Source organism: Dendrobates tinctorius, unplaced genomic scaffold (assembly GCF_039654945.1).
Source record: "Dendrobates tinctorius isolate UK_male_01 unplaced genomic scaffold, ASM3965494v1 ptg000163l, whole genome shotgun sequence".
NCBI classification, from domain to species: domain Eukaryota; kingdom Metazoa; phylum Chordata; class Amphibia; order Anura; family Dendrobatidae; genus Dendrobates; species Dendrobates tinctorius.
This window is the reverse complement of record NW_027361830.1, coordinates 9,541,668-9,559,992: the sequence shown is the minus strand read 5'-3', so window position 1 is coordinate 9,559,992 and position 18,325 is coordinate 9,541,668. Positions and strand designations below refer to the sequence as shown.

General features: G+C 40.6%; 1 protein-coding gene across 2 annotated transcripts in view; it reads right to left on the bottom strand.

Moving 5' to 3' along the window:
• PIGN (phosphatidylinositol glycan anchor biosynthesis class N) overlaps nucleotides 1-18,325 on the bottom strand; it is a 509,674-nt gene that overhangs the window by 128,153 nt on the left and 363,196 nt on the right. For both annotated transcript variants that reach the window (XM_073550192.1, XM_073550191.1), the window contains exon 23: nucleotides 1,989-2,075. In XM_073550192.1, the coding sequence (XP_073406293.1) occupies nucleotides 1,989-2,075 (87 nt within the window). The remainder of the gene's footprint in view (nucleotides 1-1,988; nucleotides 2,076-18,325) is intronic.

Sequence of the window (18,325 nt, the reverse complement as noted above, 5' to 3'; positions counted from 1 at the left end):
ACTCTGGAACTCTCTACCACAACATATCAGACTCTCGCCTACCATGGAAACCTTCAAAAAGAAATTGAAGACCTACCTCTTCCGACAAGCCTACAACTTGCAGTAACCACCGATCCACCAAACCGCTGCATGACCAGCTCTACCCTCGCCTACTGTATCCTCACCCATCCCGTTGTAGATTGTGAGCCCTCGCGGGCAGGGTCCTCTCTCCTCCTGTACCAGTCGTGACTTGTATTGTTTAAGATTACTGTACTTGTATGTATTATGTATACCCCTCCTCACATGTAAAGCGCCATGGAATAAATGGCGCTATAACAATAAATAATAATAATAAAATGCACTTCCCAGGTCAATACGATTATTCCCCAATCCCCATAATTTTAAGCAAGCGTGCCCTGAAAACTCATTTATTCAGTCTGGCCTACCGCCTCAACACATTAACCTAATCTATCCCTGTGTGGCACAGCCAAAAGTTTTTACATAGCCAGGTTCCCCGCATCATGTTCCCACATGCTTTATGCATCCATTAGCCCTCTGTGTCTGTACTGTTACACACTTAACATTATGGCTGGTCCAAACAATCAGGGCAACTGTTACCACCCACCTTTCGTGTCTCCCTTTTTTTCCTCATAGATTGTAAGCTTGCGAGCAGGGCCCTCATTCCTCTTTGTATTTGTTATGATCTATGTGATTATTGTTATGCTGTAATGTCTATTGTCTGTACAAGTCCCCTCTGAAATGTAAAGTGCTGCGGAATATGTCAGCGCTATAGAAATAAAATGTATTATTTATTATTATTAATTGCAGAGTGTTACCCATTTTATAGTCCTTTGATACTGCATTATTTATGTATTATTTGTATATGTGAACTGCACCTCTCTTCCTTAGTGAATACTACCTGACAAAAATATAAGAGATATGTCCTTGACAGGAAATGATTAGACTCACCAGTTGTTAAACAGCCAACAATAAAAAAAAAAAAAAGGCACACTGATGGGTGTTTTAGCAAGCTTAAAGTACCCAGTACTTGCTTATGAATACCAGTTTTATTAAAAAACTACTAAATACCAACATTAAATATTTTTCTAAATGTATGTGAATAAAAAAACAACTAATGAATATGTACATCTTGTAAACGACCATACTTTCAAATAGAATTTGTGTTCCAACTTCTGGATTGGGCGATTCCAGCTTATCAGGCAACGATTCATCACAGCTAGAACGCAGAATCTTACATGTTACAAGTTCTCCCACTTTACATTAAGGGAGCCCTCTTTCAATTATTAAAAAAAAAAACATTGCAATCGGTAACATTACTGATAGGTAACTGCTGATTCAACTCTTTAACAACCTATTAGGTAAATTTTCATCCTGAGTTTCTTAAGAAAGTATGAAGCCAACTCAGGAGTTAAGCCTGCTATATACCAGACAGATACCGGCTGTGTCACCTCGCTGGTACCTACCTGTAACTGTAGTGACTGGAGCTTGCTCTGATTGCTGAAGTTTAGATTTAAATGTCTTTATCAATCTGTGACAGCAGCATGTAAATGATGCTATTGATGGTGGACATATCCCGTTGGCCCCCGCATCTCAATCTACGAAACTGATGAGCTACCTTGGCAGCTGGGGGGCATGCTGAAGGCATGCAACTGCCAACTGGATCCTCGTGTGAAGTGCAGTCATAGGCTGACCTCCATAGGAAAACTGAGATCTAGATAAAAGGATTAATCACATGTGCCTATTTGTACAAGACTGTTAACTCATAACTATTGAGGATACACAAAAACTGGGCACTTACTCGCCACTGATGTTTCCAAGTTGATTTTGTAATTATAAATACGCAGTCTAATATTAATAAAAGTGGCAAAAACATTAAAAACCTCACAGCATCCATTAAAACAAGATATACTAGTTAACCATCAATTTCACTAGAAAAAGACTGTATATATTTTCTATTACAGATAATTTTCCACACACAGAAAGGATACCAAAAAGAAAGCTCTCCGAGTGTCGTCAAGATTCAGTTGTCGAAACTGAGTTATATCAGCGCTGCAGGAGAAGTCAATACAGTTAAGCTGTGGAGGAAACAAGAGAAAATCAATGCGATGAGTCATTCTAGTCACTTTTAATAAAGGCATACGAATTCTCCTCTCAGTAAACCATGAAATGGACATGAGTCAGTTAGAAGAACCAAGAGAAAGGATGTGCAAGTCAGCAGTGCTGATGATGGAAAATGTCATGAAGAACAGTGTGGGAGGTCCATCACATCAAAATAGGTAAAAAAACAAATATCCAATGCTGGAAACTGGTCACAGGTTTATTGTCACTAGGTTTTGTGAACATAAAGTGAGAATACGAGCATTGTATATGTTACACCTGCCTAAAATATACACAACAGGAAAGTATGAACAGTTGGGACTCGTATGTAACTGGTATTTGAACCAATCGCTTACATTGCCCTGTACTAGGCAGTAGTATACCGATGCAAAGTGCAGGGTGAGAGGCGATTGTCCTCCATGGGGCAACTTACACTGTGGGGTTCTTCTGGATTTCCGTCACACCTGAGAGATAACTTGGCTGGTGGACACAACATGATTCCGAGGTAGATGAATAGTTTATTGTTTCACTCTTTTAAAAGCACTTGGGGCATTGTAACTTTATAGTGGAATTAAAAGCATTATTACTTTTGAGGAGAAGTGCAGAAGTTAAAATATTTTTTTTTTTGGGGGGGTAGATGTACATAGACAATATTACTACTATTAGCAGGGTACTCAAAGGGCATTATTATTTGGGGGGACACGCAGAACATTGCTAACTGTTAAGAAGGCATTATAATTTTTCAGGAGACAATATTACTTATTTAATAAGCTCCTAATAAGGATCTACTGCTGCATAAGAGGCATTCAAGGCATTATTATTTTAAGAGGGGACACTAAGGACATTGTTACTTTATATTGGGGCACTTAGGACATTACTTTATAAGGCGCAATTTGAAGATTTTACTTGCAGCTGTTATGACTTCTCTGACCCTGGTCTGTTGCTGCCGGACCACAGAGGTTGGCATCCTAAGATAACGCAATGATGGCCCCACTCGATAGCAGCTTACCCTCAATATCCTTATCAGCTGCTAGGATCGCTAGAGTAGCAATTTCCCAAGAAATAAAGGAATCACAAACAAATGCAACCAACTTAAACTGTAGCAAAGTCAATGAATCTAACAAAGTCTATCACTAGCAGGAAACACCAGAAGGAATATAAAGCTGCACTCAAAAGGTGATAGGGCTGACAAACCGAGTAAATGAAAAACACCTGTTACCCAAAACTGAGAATGGATTAAAACACCCAAAGAGATGGTGAATCCAGACGCATGACAGAAGCATTATTATTTGGCCAGAGGTACAAATGGAGTTATAACCATTTACTTTCTACCATCTGGAGCAAAATATAACCATTATTATTTTTGGGCAAACTGTGTACCTCCTATCATAATTTTTAGGGACATGCCTCCATATCAAATTTTATGGAGTAATTATAGTAATAATATCAATGATTTTGAAGCAGAGAATTTGAGGGCACACTGCATTTACAGTAATGTGGTGAAATGGAGCAGCAACAGGGTTAAAAGTGGGGATAGCAGTAGGATGGGAAGACTGTGAGTTGGGAATAGATGGGTGGTGATAGAAATATGAAAAGTCAAGTGTGTCTGTGCTGCAAATTCTACAGGCAAGTGGTGGCTGCAAGAAGTCATCATGATGGTGTAAACCAGATGGAAAAGATGTGAAAAGTGAATGACTCCAAGGACGTCACATATAAGTCATTATACATAACTGCACAGTAATCTCTTTTAAAGTTTGTAGCACTTTTATCAACCATTATGAAGTCACTATACAATGGCAATATCGTTCTTCTTGGCGTTTGTATTGCGGTTTATTTTTATTCGGTAACAGCATTGCCTTCTGCTGAGGTACCCAAGTAACCAACTAAGAATAGGATGCATCGCTGGTTGTAAAAATGGTACCTGAGTTGGCGATCCACGCACATTTTTTCACCCCCCCAGCACTGTACCATTAGTTACTACTTTTAAGTAATATACCATGTAAAGCGTACTGGGTTATTTTTACGCCTAACATTGAGTTGCATAGAGAAGCTGCAGTACATGCTGAACATTGGAACACTGTAAAAGTATACACAGGAAAAATTGTCTACAACCCACACACACAATGGCGTGACTCCACATGCCCTTATTAGCGAGACGGAGACCCGTTACCTAATGTTTACCACCTATCATCCTGTTGATTGATCATGATTATTGAACGAAAACCCCTATAATTGGCTTCCCATGAAATGTTCCCTATTGTAAACTCCATAACATTGAACAAAAACACTTCACTATCTGGACAGCAATGAAATAAGCTTTCCATTAAAAAAAAAAAAGAAACATTTTTTATCCATTCAGTTTTCTAACAAAATAAGAATCAATGGCAGACAAGTCAGTTTATATAGAAAATGAATCGATCGTCCAAGACAATTATTTACAGCAACAGCCAATGTTCATTAATGCGAACAGGACATTAACCAATCCAAACCGGACAGGCTGCTAATTGTGACAGTTGTATCTTTGGAGGATTGTTTTGCAACATGTCAAAAAGTGTTTGTGTGTTAAAAATAGCCTTGGTGCAGAAAGAACATTTGGGAAGATCTAAGTAGTTATGTTGATTGAACAGTCCAAAAAGCAGATTGAAATTTACTCCTTTTTACAATATACATTTTTTCCAGAATAACTAAAGCAACATTGTAGGGATCGCATCTGCACCAGCTCATTTTCATAAGCATTTTAAGGCTATGTGCCCACGTTGCATTTTTGAAGCAGAATATTCGTGAGCAGAAACGCACACCCTTTGCCGGAAAAACGCATGCGGTTTTTGACGCGCTTTTTTAAGCGATTTTGACGCGTTTGTCAAGTGTTTTAAAATGCGTTTTCCTATGCGTTTTTGCAATTCAAGTGTATGTATGTTGAATCGCGCGCGATTCCACAAAATTAATGAACATGCTGCGTTTTTTACCGCTAAAGCACCAAGCCATTAAGGAACATAGCATTCTATTGATTTCAGGCCACTTTATTATTTCCTAGACATGCATATAATAGAGATGTCTTATGTACAAGGTATGACACATACTATCATGACATTTGATCTCATGCAGATTAGGTTAAAGCACAACTACAATGTTCTTTTTTATTTCACCATTAGTGGTGCTTTAAATGTAATTCCCCAGCCTTTTAACTCATACTCACCTGACCCTCCTTCGTCTTTTTCCAGCATTGCTCCCGTCTGTCTCCGATGAAAAGCTACCTGCCGGCACCTCCAGTGTTTAATGGAGCACGCTGGAGGTTACAGTTCAATGCATTTCTATAAGAGCCTCGTTCTGGCTCTTAAAGACTTGCATTGAGCTCTTGTGACGTAACTTCTTTGACGGCGAGTTAGAAGTCACGGGCACAAGATGGCGCTGCGGGACCGGAGCATCATCAGTAAAAGGTGAAGCCTGGGAAGGTGAGTTTAATGAGGGCAGAGGGCTTACATTTAAAGCGCCATTCCACACCAGAGCTGAGAAAAAATAACCATTGGGAGTTGTGCAGTGGTGTCCCCTCTTGGTGTTAACTATTGCAAAAGTGAGAAATTTGTAGCTAAAGCAAGATTTGTGTGAAAAAAAATGAACTTTTTCAACATGACAACCTAATGTTATTAATCTGTGTGTCGCACCTGTGGGTTCAAAATGCTCATTGTACCACTGGATAAAATCCTTGAGGGGTGTACTTTCCAAAATACAGTCAGTTATGGGAAGTTTATGTGGTTTAGGCACCATAAGGGCCCTGCAAATACGACAGGGTGCCCGCCATCTCTTTTAGACAAATTTGTGTTCCAAAATTCAAATGCTGATCCTTCTGATTCGAGCTCTGCCGTTTGTCCAATCGGAACTTTTTGAATACATTTGGGGTATCGTCGCACTTGTAAGAAAGTGGGTAACAAACTGTGCGGTCCTCGTTTTGGTGTTACCTCTTGGAAAAGTGAGAAATTTTGGGCTAAAGCAAGATTTTAGAGGTGAATTTATTTTTTTCATTCATTCCACTTTGCATAATTCCTGTGTAGCAACTGAAGAATTACAAAATTTCCCAAAAACGGTTTTAACTAGTGTTGAGCATTCCGATACCGCAAGTATCGGGTATCGGCCGATACTTGCTGTATCGGAATTCCGATACCGACTTCCGATATTTTTTCAATATCGGAATTCGGCATCGGAATCGGAAGTTCAGTTGATTGACGGCCTGACGTCATCATGATGCGCGGTGTGTGCGCATCATGATGCGCCGTCATTTCGGGCCTTCCGGGGGTCTCTGCCGGCCTGCCGGGGGGCTGTGCCGGCCTGCCGGGGGGCTGTGTGGACTGCCCGGGGTCTCTGCCGGCCTGCCGGGGGGCTGTGCCGGCCTGCCGGGGGGCTGTGCACCCTGTGGGGGTCTGTACCGGCCTGCCGGGGGGCTGTGCCGGCCTGCCGGGGGGCTGTGCTGATGTCCGGGGGTCTGTGCAAGCATCGTCCGATGGGACTACAAGTCCCATCGGGCGATGCCTGCTACCATGACAGTGATTGACACATTAGCCAATGATGGGACAGTAGTAGTCCCATCATCCGGCTAATGTGTTAAATGTTAAAAAAAAAAAAAAAAAAAAAAATACTACATACATACTACATGCATGCTACATACATACTACATATATACTACATATATACTACATACATACTACATACATGCTACATACATACTACATGCATGCTACATACATACTACATACATACTACATACATACTGCATGCTACATACATACTACATACATACTACATGCATGCTACATATATACTACATGCTACATACATACCACATACATACTACATGCATGCTACATATATACTACATGCATGCTACATACATACTACATACATACTACATGCTACATACATACCACATATATACTACATACATACAATACATTCATACAATACATACATAGACATACAGTACATATAACATAGAGTAACATACTTACCAATACTTGTCACATTGTTCCCCGAAGCCATTGTCTTTCCGGAATAAATATTAACATAACAAACCACAAAAATACTCACCCACGATCCGAAGCAGTCCACGAGTGTGTCCCACGACGATCTTGGGTAGAGAACTGCAGCATCAGATGATGCTGCCGTTCTCTACGGGCTGCAGGAATCCAATGACGGAAGGTAGGTATCCTTCCGCACTGTATTCCTCCGCCACTTAAAAAAAAAAAAAGTCCCTAGTCTCACTTTATGCCATTGCTGTGTGGGAATTTCCCACACAGCAATGGCATAAAGTGAGACTAGGGACTTTTTTTTTTTTACCTACCTTTTTTACCTTTTTTTTTACCTACCTTCCGTCATTGGATTCCTGCAGCCCGTAGAGAACGGCAGCATCATCTGATGCTGCAGTTCTCTACCCAAGATCGTCGTGGGACACACTCGTGGACTGCTTCGGATCGTGGGTGAGTATTTTTGTGGTTTGTTATGTTAATATTTATTCCGTAGACGACAATGGCTTCGGGGAACAATGTGACAAGTATTGGTAAGTATGTTACTCTATGTTATATGTACTGTATGTCTATGTATGTATTGTATGAATGTATTGTATGTATGTAGTATATATGTGGTATGTATGTAGCATGTAGTATGTATGTAGTATGTATGTAGCATGCATGTAGCATGTAGTATGTATGTAGCATGCATGTAGTATATATGTAGTATGTATGTATGTATGTGGTATGTATGTAGCATGTAGTATATATGTAGCATGCATGTAGTATATATGTAGTATGTATGTAGCATGTATGTAGTATATATGTAGTATGTATGTAGTATATATGTAGCATGCATGTAGTATATATGTAGTATGTATGTAGTATATATGTAGCATGCATGTAGTATATATGTAGTATGTATGTAGTATATATGTAGCATGTATGTAGTATGTATGTAGCATGCATGTAGCATGTAGTATGTATGTAGCATGCATGTAGTATATATGTAGTATGTATGTAGCATGCATGTAGTATATATGTAGCATGCATGTAGTATGTATGTGGTATGTATGTAGTATATATGTAGTATGTATGTAGTATATATGTAGCATGTATGTAGCATGCATGTAGCATGTAGTATGTATGTAGCATGCATGTAGTATATATGTAGTATGTATGTAGCATGCATGTAGTATATATGTAGCATGCATGTAGTATATATGTAGCATGTATGTAGTATGTATGTAGCATGCATGTAGCATGTAGTATGTATGTAGCATGCATGTAGTATATATGTAGTATGTATGTAGCATGCATGTAGTATATATGTAGCATGCATGTAGTATGTATGTAGTATATATGTAGCATGTATGTAGTATGTATGTAGCATGCATGTAGCATGTAGTATGTATGTAGCATGCATGTAGTATATATGTAGTATGTATGTAGCATGCATGTAGTATATATGTAGCATGCATGTAGTATATATGTAGTATGTATGTAGTATATATGTAGCATGTATGTAGTATGTATGTAGCATGCATGTAGCATGTAGTATGTATGTAGCATGCATGTAGTATATATGTAGTATGTATGTAGCATGCATGTAGTATATATGTAGCATGCATGTAGTATATATGTAGTATGTATGTAGTATATATGTAGCATGTATGTAGTATGTATGTAGCATGCATGTAGCATGTAGTATGTATGTAGCATGCATGTAGTATATATGTAGTATGTATGTAGCATGCATGTAGTATATATGTAGCATGCATGTAGTATATATGTAGCATGTATGTAGTATGTATGTAGCATGCATGTAGCATGTAGTATGTATGTAGCATGCATGTAGTATATATGTAGTATGTATGTAGCATGCATGTAGTATATATGTAGCATGCATGTAGTATGTATGTAGTATATATGTAGCATGTATGTAGTATGTATGTAGCATGCATGTAGCATGTAGTATGTATGTAGCATGCATGTAGTATATATGTAGTATGTATGTAGCATGCATGTAGTATATATGTAGCATGCATGTAGTATATATGTAGTATGTATGTAGTATATATGTAGCATGTATGTAGTATGTATGTAGCATGCATGTAGCATGTAGTATGTATGTAGCATGCATGTAGTATATATGTAGTATGTATGTAGCATGCATGTAGTATATATGTAGCATGCATGTAGTATATATGTAGTATGTATGTAGTATATATGTAGCATGTATGTAGTGTGTAGCATGCATGTAGTATATATGTAGTATGTATGTAGCATGCATGTAGTATATATGTAGCATGCATGTAGTATATATGTAGTATGTATGTAGTATGTAGTATGAATGTAGCATGTATGTAGTATGTAGTATGAATGTAGCATGTAATTTTTTTTTTTTTTTTTTTACATTCAACACATTAGCCGGATGATGGGACTACTACTGTCCCATCATTGGCTAATGTGTCAATCACTGTCATGGTAGCAGGCATCGCCCGATGGGACTTGTAGTCCCATCGGACGATGCCTGCACAGACCCCCGGAGCCTGCACAGACCACCGGCAGGCCGGCACAGCCCCCCGGCAGGCCGGCACAGCCCCCCGGCAGGCCGGCACAGCCCCCCGGCAGGCCGGCACAGCCCCCCGGAGCCTGCACAGACCACCGGCAGGCCGGCACAGACCACCGGAGCCTGCACAGACCCCCTGGCAGGCCGGCACAGCCCCCCGGCAGGCCGGCACAGCCCCCCGGAGCCTGCACAGACCACCGGCAGGCCGGCACAGACCACCGGAGCCTGCACAGACCCCCTGGCAGGCCGGCACAGCCCCCCGAAAGGCCCGTACAGACCCCAGAGAGGCTGTACAAGGGCAGGAAAGGGTTTTTCTTATTCCGATACCGGAAGTCCCATAGACTTGAATGGGACTTCCGGTATCGGAATCGGCGATACCGATACTTTTTTTAAAGATCGGCCGATACCATCCGATACGATACTTTGAAGTATCGGATGGTATCGCTCAACTCTAGTTTTAACCCCTTACTGACATCGGACGTATTATTATACCAATGTCGGTGTCCTTGCCTTTGCTGTGGGCACCGGCGGTGAACCCACATCTTTCCGGGGACATGTCAGCTGTTTTGAACAGTTAATAAACTTCATGAATGTGGTTTGGAGAACTTTGAGGGGTGCAGTTTTTAGAATGGTGTCACTTTTGGGTATTAGTCCCCTCAGTCACTTCAAATGTGAACTGATCCCTAAAAAAAATGGTTTTGCAAATTTTGCTGGAAAAATTAGAAAAAATCTGTTTAAAAAGTTATGCAGATGTGATGCAGACTTGTGGGAAATACTATTTATTATTTTGTGCAGTGTAACTATCTGATTTAAAAAGCATAAAAATGTAAAGTTTGAAAATTGAGAAATTTTCTAATTTTTTGTAAAATTTTCAATCTTTTCACAAATATATGCAATTGGTCATATCGTCCAAAATTTTCCATTACCATGAAGTACAATATGTCACGAAAAAACAAACTGAGAATCACTGGGACCCGTTGAAGCGTTCCAGAGTTATAACCTCATAAAGTGACACTGGGCAGATTTAAAAAAATGTGGCCTGGTAAATAAGGTCAAAATTAGCTTTGTCAGTAAGGGGTTAATATAATCTGTCGGTCAGTTATTTCTAATACGCCAATATTGGCCACATGGGTCATTTTTTATCCACCTAGGATGGTGACCAATTCCTGATTCCAAATAGCTGCTAACATTCACATTTTAAAAATTGTGGCTGTAACAATCTTGCCTGCCAGGTCTCGTGTAATCATGAGATCTAAGATTTGAAGGGCTTAGGCTAGTTTCACATTTGTGCTTTATAGCGCAGCGACGGCCTGCGCACGGCCGCCGCTATGCCCCGCCCCCTGCCGGCTCCCTGCCCGCCCCATCCGGTCATCGCCGCCTACTAGCGCACATGGGCGCTTGCGATCTGCGCACCCTATCTTTAGCATAAGGTGCGCAGATTGTGCGCTGGCCGTGCGCTAGTAGGATTTTGGTGTGCGCTAGGCACTTTTGAAGGTGCGCCCGTGTGCGCCAAACGCAGCATGTTGCATTTCGGCGCTCACGGCGCACCTTCAAAAGTGCACAGCGCACGGCAAAATCCTGCTAGCGCACGGCTAAAGATAGGGTGCGCAGATCACAAGCGCCCATGTGCGCTAGTAGGCGGCGATGACCGGATGGGGAGGGCAGGGAGCCGGCAGGGGGCGGGGCTTAGCGGCGGCCGTGCGCAGGCCGTCGCTGCGCTATAAAGCGCAAATGTGAAACTGGCCTTAGATGAACAGGTGGGACAAAAACAAACCCAAGGGTTCAAATTCAACTGATGGACAAAGCACTGAGCTTCTTAAATAGTACCTGACCAAACAAAAAAATATATAAATCAATACAACATTTGTAAACAAGGATGTGAACAGCCGCAGAACAGAGCGGTTGAAAAAGAGGGACTCGAAAAGCACCACAAACAAATTTGCGTAATTTGGGAAGAATCCAGTCCCCGTGGCACAGCCTCTCACCTGCAGTAGGTCACATCCCCAAAAGAAAAAACATTGTGATGTAAAATTAATCTGAAGCCCAGTAATAAAATCTGATCCATAGGAACTTAACCGTCATTCAAACAAAATTCCATAGCTCCTATACCCAAATAGTGTTCTATGTTAGAATATACAGAATTAACATCTAAAGTAAAAAAGATTTACTGAGAGAATATAGATAATTGACTCAAGTCTACAGGGACAACAAATCTACAGTCATATGTAAAAGTTTGGGCACCCCTATTAATGTTAACCTTTTTTCTTTATAACAATTTTGGTTTTTGCAACAGGTATTTCAGTTTCATATATCTAATAACTGATGGACTCAGTTATATTTCTGGATTCAAATGAGGTTTATTGTACTAACAGAAAATGTGCAATCTGCATTTAAACAAAATTTGACCGGTGCAAAAGTATGGGCACCCTTATCATTTTCTTGATTTGAACACTCCTAACTACTTTTTACTGACTTCCTGAAGCACTAAATTGGTTTTGTAACCTCATTGAGCTTTGAACTTCATAGCCAGGTGTATCAAATCATGAGAAAAGGTATTTAAGGTGGCCACTTGCAAGTAGTTCTCCTATTTGATTCTCCTATGAAGAGTGGCATCATGGGCTCCTCAAAACAACTCTCAAATGATCTGAAAACAAAGATTATTCAACATAGCTTTTCAGGGGAAGGATACAAAAAGTTGTCTCAGAGATTTAACCAGTCAGTTTCCACTGTGAGGAACATAGTAAGGAAATGGAAGAACACAGGTACAGTTTTTGTTAAGCCCAGAAGTGGCAGGCCAAGAAAAATATCAGAAAGGCAGAGAAGAAGAATGGTGAGAACAGTCAAGGACAATCCACAGACCACCTCCAAAGACCTGCAGCATCATCTTGCTGCAGATGGTGTCACTGTGCATCGGTCAACAATACAGCGCACTTTGCACAAGGAGAAGCTGTATGGAAGAGTGATGCGAAAGAAGCCGTTTCTGCAAGCACGCCACAAACAGAGTCGCCTGAGGTATGCAAAAGCACATTTGGACAAGCCAGTTACATTTTGGAAGAAGGTCCTGTGAACTGATGAAACAAAGATTGAGTTGTTTGGTCATACAAAAAGGCGTTATGCATGCGCTGTATTGTTGACCGATGCACAGTGACACCATCTGCAGCAAGATGATGCTGCAGGTCTTTGGAGGTGGTCTGTGGATTGTCCTTGACTGTTCTCACCATTCTTCTTCTCTGCCTTTCTGATATTTTTCTTGGCCTGCCACTTCTGGGCTTAACAAGAACTGTACCTGTGTTCTTCCATTTCCTTACTATGTTCCTCACAGTGGAAACTGACTGGTTAAATCTCTGAGACAACTTTTTGTATCCTTCCCCTGAAAAGCTATGTTGAATAATCTTTGTTTTCAGATCATTTGAGAGTTGTTTTGAGGAGCCCATGATGCCACTCTTCATAGGAGAATCAAATAGGAGAACTACTTGCAAGTGGCCACTTTAAATACCTTTTCTCATGATTTGATACACCTGGCTATGAAGTTCAAAGCTCAATGAGGTAACAAAACCAATTTAGTGCTTCAGGAAGTCAGTAAAAAGTAGTTAGGAGTGTTCAAATCAAGAAAATGATAAGGGTGCCCATACTTTTGCACCGGTCAAATTTTGTTTAAATGCAGATTGCGCATTTTCTGTTAGTACAATAAACCTCATTTGAATCCAGAAATATAACGGAGTCCATCAGTTTTTAGATATATGAAACTGAAATACCTGTTGCAAAAACCAAAATTGTTATAAAGAAAAAAGGTTAACATTAATAGGGGTGCCCAAACTTTTACATATGACTGTACAGTGTGGAAAATAAGTACCGCATTTTTTGGATTATAAGACGCACTTTTTCCCCTCCAAATTTGGGAGGAAAATGGGGGTGCGTCTTATAATGCAGATATACCTTATCGGTGCTTCCGCCGCGCTCTGTCCCAGATGCTGCCGCCGCGCTGTGTCCCTGATGCTTGCCGCCACGTTCTGTCCGGTGCCGCGGGGGGGGGCTCTGCCGACATTTTGTGAAAAGCCAGAGCTCCCCGCAGTTCGTCCATGCTTTCCTGTGCGGTGGACTCTGGGAAAATGGATGCCGGGAGGCGGCTCATGCGCAGATGGAGATCTCGGCTCCAAGATCTTGGGAGATGAGATCTCAGCGCTGAGATCACATCATGGGTGTGCTTGATGGACGCATGTAATGACGCCGTGTGTTAAATGCTGTTGTCAGAGATTGACCATGACATTTAACAGGTTAACAGCTACATTCCGTCCATGGCAGATTATGTCTGATTAAATTACACAACAAAGTCAGGAACGCGACATATGACATAACTGTAAATCATATGCCGTGAAGGAGTTAAGGAATCCGTGACTTAACGACTGCCCACAAACCTTAGTGAACTTAAAGGGAATCTGTCAGCAGGTTTTTGCTATGTAATTTGAGGCATCATGTGATAGGGGACGCTGATTTCAGCAATGTGTCACTTATAGGCTATGTGCTGTTTCAATACAATGAGTACTTTATCAGCAGGAAATTATCAGCAGGACATCTGGTATGCATCCTGGTCCAGCCATGTCCCCAGCACCAATTAGCAGCTTTCTGTCAATATGCACTGTACACAGACAGCTGCTAATCAATCATGTGGGCGGGGCTAGCTTTCTGAGCTCTGCTAAATGCTACAACTAAAACCTCTGATTGTATCATAACTGCTGCACCCAGTAAACTAAGTGATGCATCACAGGAATCAGGGTCTCTTTCTTTATATTATGCTGTTCTCAGTTGAGAAATCAAAAACCTTGTGACAGATTTCCTGTAAGCAATGTTGTAAAGAGCAGTGGGCAAAAATACCTCCAGAATAAAGTGAGAGACTGATAATCTCATACAGAAAACGATTATTTCAAGTTACTAAAGGTCATCCTTCAAGCTATTGATTCATTGGGTATACTGAATTTATCAAAGATTTCTTCTGCATTTTGTCCCAGGAATTAGTAAATAAATAATGACATGGTATATTTTGTCAATTGGTGTTGTTTATCTAATCATAAGACTTTCTAAGGACAAGATTTTTTTTACTTATTATGTCCTGATAGGTAAATCATGTTGGGGTAATAAAGTGATATTTTATATGTTCATATGTTATATGTAACTTTTCCATTATAGCTTCCATGCCCAAAAACTGATTTAAATTGGTTATTTGTGTCCCAGCAAAAATTAGTCTGGAAGTTTTTCCTAAGGCTACTTTCACACTTGCGTTTTTTTGCGCTGCGTGCGCAGTGCAAACGTGCATAAAAATGCATCATGCGGTTTTTAATGCGTTTTCTTGTTTTTTGCACATGGTTTTTGAAAAAAAAAAACCGCATGCGTTTTTTGCGCTGACGTGCGCATCAGCATGCGCACGTCAGCGCTCCCATAGACTTTAATGGGTTCTGGTTGAATTTGGTGCGCATTGCGTGCGCATGCGTTTTTTTGAGACAGGTCGGACGCACAAAAAATGCAACAGGATGCATGTTGTGCGCCCGGGCGCACACTACAAAAAAACGTATGCGCATGACAATGCGCACCCATGTTAAGTATAGGAAAAAAACGCATGCGCATGTATGCGCAAAAATGCAGCGCATAAAAACGCAAGTGTGAAAGTAGCCTAAGTCAAGTTAAAGGGACCCCTTCCAACACCATAAAATACTTTTACCTGCAGGAATAGAGGTAATCAGCAGGTAAACAGCATGTAAATACCGTATAGCAGGCTTACTGGTGCAGCAGATACAAGGAGAAAAGGACGTTTTATTTTCCCTGCAACCACTCACTCCAAGTCATTGGTCCAGTGTAGGAAGCTGTTAAAGTCACAGTGGCTGTATTCACTCCTCAAAACATTTGATGGACAGCTTCTCTCGAGCATGTGTGTGAAGAACAAGCTGTCAGTCAATGTGCCTGACTATTGTTCCATTCAGATTGTAGGGGCATGAGGAGGGAGAATCAAGCTACATAAAGGGAAAAAAAGAGAAGATGTAACACAAGCTTTTAAAGGGAACCTGTCATTTGTAATAAAAAAAAATGTATCTGATCTGCAGACAGTATGTTACAGAGGTGGAGGAGGAGATTATCAGATTGAGGTACATTTTTGTGGGACAAAATTAAGTAAAACTTGCATTTTATGAATTGAAATCCCTGTTGTTCTTCGGGAGGTCGACAGTCTTCTCTATATTACTGTGCACGTAGAGAGAGCTGTCAATCACTGAGTAGGACCGCCCACTGGACGCTCATGCATACATACATCAGGGATTTCTATAAATACAGAGATTCCTCATTTGCTTCCAATAAACCCACACATCATTCTGCTCAGCGTCTCTATACTATGCTCTCTACAGATTGGACTGCATATACAATATAATAGGTTTCCTTTGAGGAGGGGGATTTTTAATAAGAAGTTGGCACTATTTTTATTGCACAGAAAAAGTTTCAAAGATTAGCTCACACCTATTTTAAGAAAATCTAAGCCTGCTGTCAGCAGACTCATATCGATCTTTTTTTGTGCCCACACCATCAAAAATTCAACAAATTTAGAAACATTGTATGCCTCCTCATATATTTAAGGGGTAACGTTTCTCCTTGTGGACAGTAACATTCCTGGCATGCCAGTGTAAGGAGGCTTGTAAGCCGTGAAATTAAATATGCAAATTGCCTTTTCAAAGAGGAAGAGGACTTGAACTCTAGCATCACCTTCCAATAGGCTGCACTGGAGTTCAAGTCCTCTTCCTTCCTGAAGAATAAATTTGCATTCCTAATACATTTGTCAGATTTTACTCTAGTGTACCCTGAACCAAAACCTGGAAAATAAAATGCAGGTCTAAGTAGATTACCGCTCACATGCACAGTAACAGAGCAGTACGAAGTTTGTAGGGACAATATTTACTATTAGAGGCACAATGATTTTTATCACTGTACTATATAGCTTGCTAAAAACCAAAAGCAGTATCATGGCTCCGATAGGTGTGGTTCCCCACTGACATCAACAGACACTTAATCAAAGAGAATAAAAAGGTTTTTATTTGGATTTTTGAGCAAAATCTATTTTAAAGTCCACATCAATTCCAGCAACATGTACGGTAGGTCCTCTATAAATGCTCAGAAATCTTGTCCCACAAAAGGTATCTGCTACAGTACAGTAAAAAGCCATCGAGGGAAAATTTACGGAACAAATAAATAAAATGTGAGGATGCCATTTCTTCATGTGTTAAGGGCCTTTCACACTAAGCGATATCGCTAGCAATATTGCTATAACGTCACTGGTTTTGTGACGTAGCAGCGATATTGCTAGCAATATCGCTATGTCTGATACTTACCTCCGACCGCTCCCCCGCTGGTTATCGCTGATCGCGCGAGAACGTCCTGGACCGTTTCTCATTGTCAGCTTCCTGCTGGGCTTCCTGCTGTGACGATGAGCAACGCGTGGAGCCGGGCGGAAGGACGTCTTCATCGCCTCGTCTGACAGGTAAGTAGCGACCCCCGACCCCTGCGATGTCGCTGGTGAGATCTGCCTGTGTGGCAGCTCACTAGCGACCACTTAGCGATGTACCAGCGATCCTGACCGCGTCATATCGCTGGTCGGGATCGCTGGTACATCGCTAAATGTGACAGTACCTTTAATCAAGTTGGAGTGATGTGAACGGATCTAAAAGAAATTCAGATTTGTTAACTTTTTAGACTGACTTAAAAAATGCATTCAACAGAACAGCCAGTACGACATTCTATCGAGCATAGGAAAGTTATAAAAAAAAATGGATTGATTTTATCAATGAGCAATCAACGCTCGTAAGAAAATCTCAAATGTGTCACCACTAACGTTGAGTATTTCCCATTTTTGCAAGGATCATGTGAGGAACAGCTGTAAGGGCATGATTGTTGTTAAGAAAACTAGAAGCAGTAAGGCATAAATTTACTAAAATTATGTTTTACATGGAAACTAAGGATGACTAAAAATAGTGGCATATTTATAGCCGATGCCTATTTGTTTCAAGTTTTCTCTTGTTGATCATTAGAAATGTGCAAATCATTTCTATGCAAACCCAAATTGAGTTCAATTTTAAAAAATTTTCTGAAACTGGCAAATTTGAACAATATGCCATTCACTTCGCAAGAAAATACGACAGCCATTTTACACATTGCACAAGATTGCATCAGTCAGAGAATGATCAAACAACCTGGAGTGGTGTGACTGGAAAAATTTTCTCATACTGTCTTGCAGGTATGACATAAAATGTTATAGCACAGCCAATCAGGAAAATCTATCATAGCCCGTATAAAAGAAGAAGGAAAAAAACACAGCAGCCATTTTGTGGTGAATCTGGACAGTATTAGGACGTCACAGCTGACATATTAGCCATAGAGAAGAGGAGCGAAAGGCATGAAACACTGATTAACTATGTAGATAGTATGTGACAGGACAGCAGTAAAGAATATTACTGTCAATGGAGAAGAGAAAAATATAGATTTAATTTACAGGTACTGAGAGATAGTAGTGTCACTGTGTAAGTCACGGCCAGGATTGGACACATGGCTGGCAGCTGAAACTTGCTTGAGCAGTGTGGATACAGGGCTGCTGCAATTCAATCACACATACACTTTTTTACATTAATTG